At 34.5% G+C, this 3,551-nt stretch overlaps 1 protein-coding gene across 2 annotated transcripts in view; it reads right to left on the bottom strand.

Moving 5' to 3' along the window:
• Positions 1-3,551, bottom strand: part of Cop1 (COP1 E3 ubiquitin ligase) — a 119,893-nt gene that overhangs the window by 104,042 nt on the left and 12,300 nt on the right. For both annotated transcript variants that reach the window (XM_021199350.2, XM_021199351.2), the window contains exon 3: positions 1,229-1,326. In XM_021199350.2, the coding sequence (XP_021055009.1) occupies positions 1,229-1,326 (98 nt within the window). The remainder of the gene's footprint in view (positions 1-1,228; positions 1,327-3,551) is intronic.

Below are 3,551 nucleotides of genomic sequence, written 5' to 3'. Positions count from 1 at the left end.
TTTGCTGATTTACTACAAAGGATACCTTAAAGGCCAGAAGTAAAGAACCAGGTGTAGATGTACAACAGGATAAGATATGAAGGAAGAACATGAGCTGCTGACTTCTCCAGGCAAGCATGCCACTCTTCTAGTACCTCCACAGGTTCAGCAACATGCACATCTCTACTCCAGACATCACTCTGGGTTCTAATAGGGGCTTCATTAAGTTGCAGGGACTGATTAAATCAATGGCATTGGCCATTAACTCACCCTTCAGTTCTTCTCATCTCCCCTTTGATGAAGGTGGATGGGAAGTTAGCAGAGTAGTTAAAAAGTGTCCTGAGCAACTTAGAAGCTCCCAGGCTCAGACACCTCATTTTACTTGCTTATCACTGGAAGGGCATTCTACTTGGAACTAGTCATCATTGTGAATTACCTATATATTTTACTGCCATATCAGATTAGTCTTACTTAGTATTTCTGCTGTGTTTTCAGACTCATTACTCCTTAATTTGTACTGAAGTTGGGTCTGTAATTTTATAAGACATTCAGTATATAAAATAACATATTTTGAGACAGGGTATGCCTGGGCCATGCACCGGATCTTTTGCATTAGCCTCCACAGTGCTGGTTATGAGCACATGCCATTACGTCCAACTTAAACATTAATTGTTAAATTTACAACTAGCACCTGACTACATTAGTTCCAAGTTTCTACCATTTATACTTAAAGTTATACTCCAGTTCTCACATTTCCATATCAGAATCTGTGTTTATATTCTCCTCTTCCTATCGGGAGTCTTTCCAGTTCATACACTCTACATCCATCTCATCCAGGGATCTCTGAACTTGATCTTCCCCTTCTATCAGAAAACACTGACCAAGAACATGTTCTCCCTCCCCATCAAACATTTCCTCTGTTACTTCTCTCACTGTTACATTGGCAGTAAAAGCACAGAAACATGCAATACTACATGCGGAGACATAAACTTGTCCTAAACCTCTGACAACTCCTCTGTCCAAACGTGTACAAAATTCTAAGGGCGTGTTGGGCTTTCTTTTATGGAACTGAAATATAACAAGAAGTGGTACTAACCATGTATAGAGTCTATGCAATAGCCCAAGAAGATGAAAGCACCCTGGTGAGTAACAGAAAAACTTGCTTACTTATGAGTTGGGATTTCTGAGTAAGCTATTGTTTGGATATATTTTGTGGAAGAGTATAATAAAAATAATTTCAAAGACTCACCCAAGAAATTAGGATAGAGATGGTCAATATTGTCCACAACATAATTACACTTGGGACATCTATTATTGTCCTCCAAACTCTGATGAATACACTTGTAGCTATTAGCATGGGGGGGAAAAAACAAAAACTTAATTAAAATGACAAATTAACAACCCTGTCACAAAATACTGTCTATTAGTGCTCTCACTTTCAACACAACTGATATGACATTTATTTCCACTTTTATCTTTGTAAAACAAAATACATAAAGCATTTCTTGACTGAACAATTTATAAAGTTGTACATGTAATATAAAATGTGAACAGGGACTAAGTTTTAGGTTATGTAATTTATATTATACACGAGGAAAGCAAATGCCCATGGTCTAGTTAAGCAAACTTCTCATATTCTTAGAGTACTGATATCCTTAGATCACACAGTGTTCAAACAAGCTAAGATACTATTCTATCTAGAAACTCAAGCAAAGACAAAAACCTATTCAAGCATGAGAAAACCATCTTCAGCAATAACAAAACAGTGATTTAACATTATGTGCTAATGTTTGCTAAGAATAAAAAAAAAAAATAGTGTTAAAATCCAGAAGACATAATCTTACATAGCTGAAAGAAATGCAACCAATACAACTTTTATAAAAGGTAAATTCAGGAAAAACCTTAAGTTCTTATATTCCCTTTAATATAGCAACTTTTATTTATAGAAATATATCATCAGGAATTACATATGCTATCCAATGCAGAGTTAGCTAACCATCATAGTAGCAATCCATAAGAGAAACAACCTAAATTACACATACAAATTGACCAAATCTGCAATTATCATTTCAATGCAATGGTATACTAGCAATAAAAAAATCACATTTTATTTGAGTATATATCATATATTATACATATATAAATTATTATGAATATATTACATATATATTTCATGTATATTACAGGGAATGTCATTTTTTATATTTTTGTGGTGTACTGCTTTTTAACAATTGCTTATTTCATCAGTACTAAACGTGTGTGATAGGAGGCATATGCCATGGATCAAAGGAAACCTCTGTCAGGTACATGGCTTCTAGAGATCAAAACTCAGTTTGATAGATTTGTAAAGCAATCTTCTTTACAATAATAGACCTTTTATAACTGTATGTTACCTTGACTAAATAATATATATACACTTTCTCTATTGTTTTCAACCTTATCAGAAAAATATCAAATTGGCATGAGAAAAAAATCATTGTCTTGATATATATGTATATTGTAAATAAGCTAAAAATACATTTATAGTGTTAACATTATTTCTGTCTATAAGTGAGAGTTTTTTGTAGATTTTTTTAAACTTGTTTCTATGGTAAGTGTATATATTACTCTGACAATAAGAAAAAAAGTAATTTCTAAGAAATTAGAAAGGTACTAATAGAATCACTAAAAAAAAACCCATACCTTTTCTTCCTTCCTTATTATATATTTACTTCACCTTTATTTTTTTCCAATTTTTAATAGGTATTTACTTTATTTACATTTTAAATGCTATTCCCAAAGTCCCCTATACCCTCCCCGCCCCACGCTCCCCTACCCACGTACTCTCCCTTCTTGGCCCTGGTATTCCCCTGTACTGGAGCTTATGAAGTTTGCAAGACCAAGGGGCCTCTCTTCCCGATGATGGCTGACTAGGTCATCTTCTGCTACATATGCAGCTAGATACTTCACCTTTATAAACTGATGCGGATTCTTATCTCCCTAGCCTCCATCCATCAGATTTTACTGTTCTACTTCTCTACTACCTCCATTTCACATCTGTTACTTTCAAGACAAGCAAAATCAGGAACTGTGGTCTTGGGCAAAGCACAGGGACCTATAGTTGGAATAACTGTCTGTCCATAATGAATCCCAGACTCTAGTATTAATCTACTAAACAAATGATGTGAACCGTGCTGCAGAGAAACTATCAACACTCCTGCAACAGCAAGACTCTGACTCCCACATTACCACAAGATATGCTCCAAATCTGACTAAACACTTCCTACATGGAAATATCAATACAAAAATAATATTAAGCATTTTCATTTTTATTTTTACTAAAAAAGGCCCATGGTGAGATATACAAATATAATAGATGAAGAATTCAACGTGAAAAAGTCTTAGGAAAAAAGGAGATGAATGATTATTATCAGGAAATAAACATGAGTTTGGCGTTTACCGAAACATCAAATAAAACCAGTTAAGAAGTAGGAACCCTAGGAATTTGTCCATTTCATCCAGGTTTTCCAGTTTTGTTGAGTATAGCCTTTTGTAGTAGGATCTGATGATGTTTTGGATTTCCTCAGGGTCTG

The sequence above is a fragment of the Mus pahari genome, chromosome 5 (assembly GCF_900095145.1).
Source record: "Mus pahari chromosome 5, PAHARI_EIJ_v1.1, whole genome shotgun sequence".
Taxonomy (NCBI): domain Eukaryota; kingdom Metazoa; phylum Chordata; class Mammalia; order Rodentia; family Muridae; genus Mus; species Mus pahari.
The sequence above is the reverse complement of the archived record's forward strand: the minus strand, read 5'-3'. Positions and strand labels throughout refer to the sequence as shown.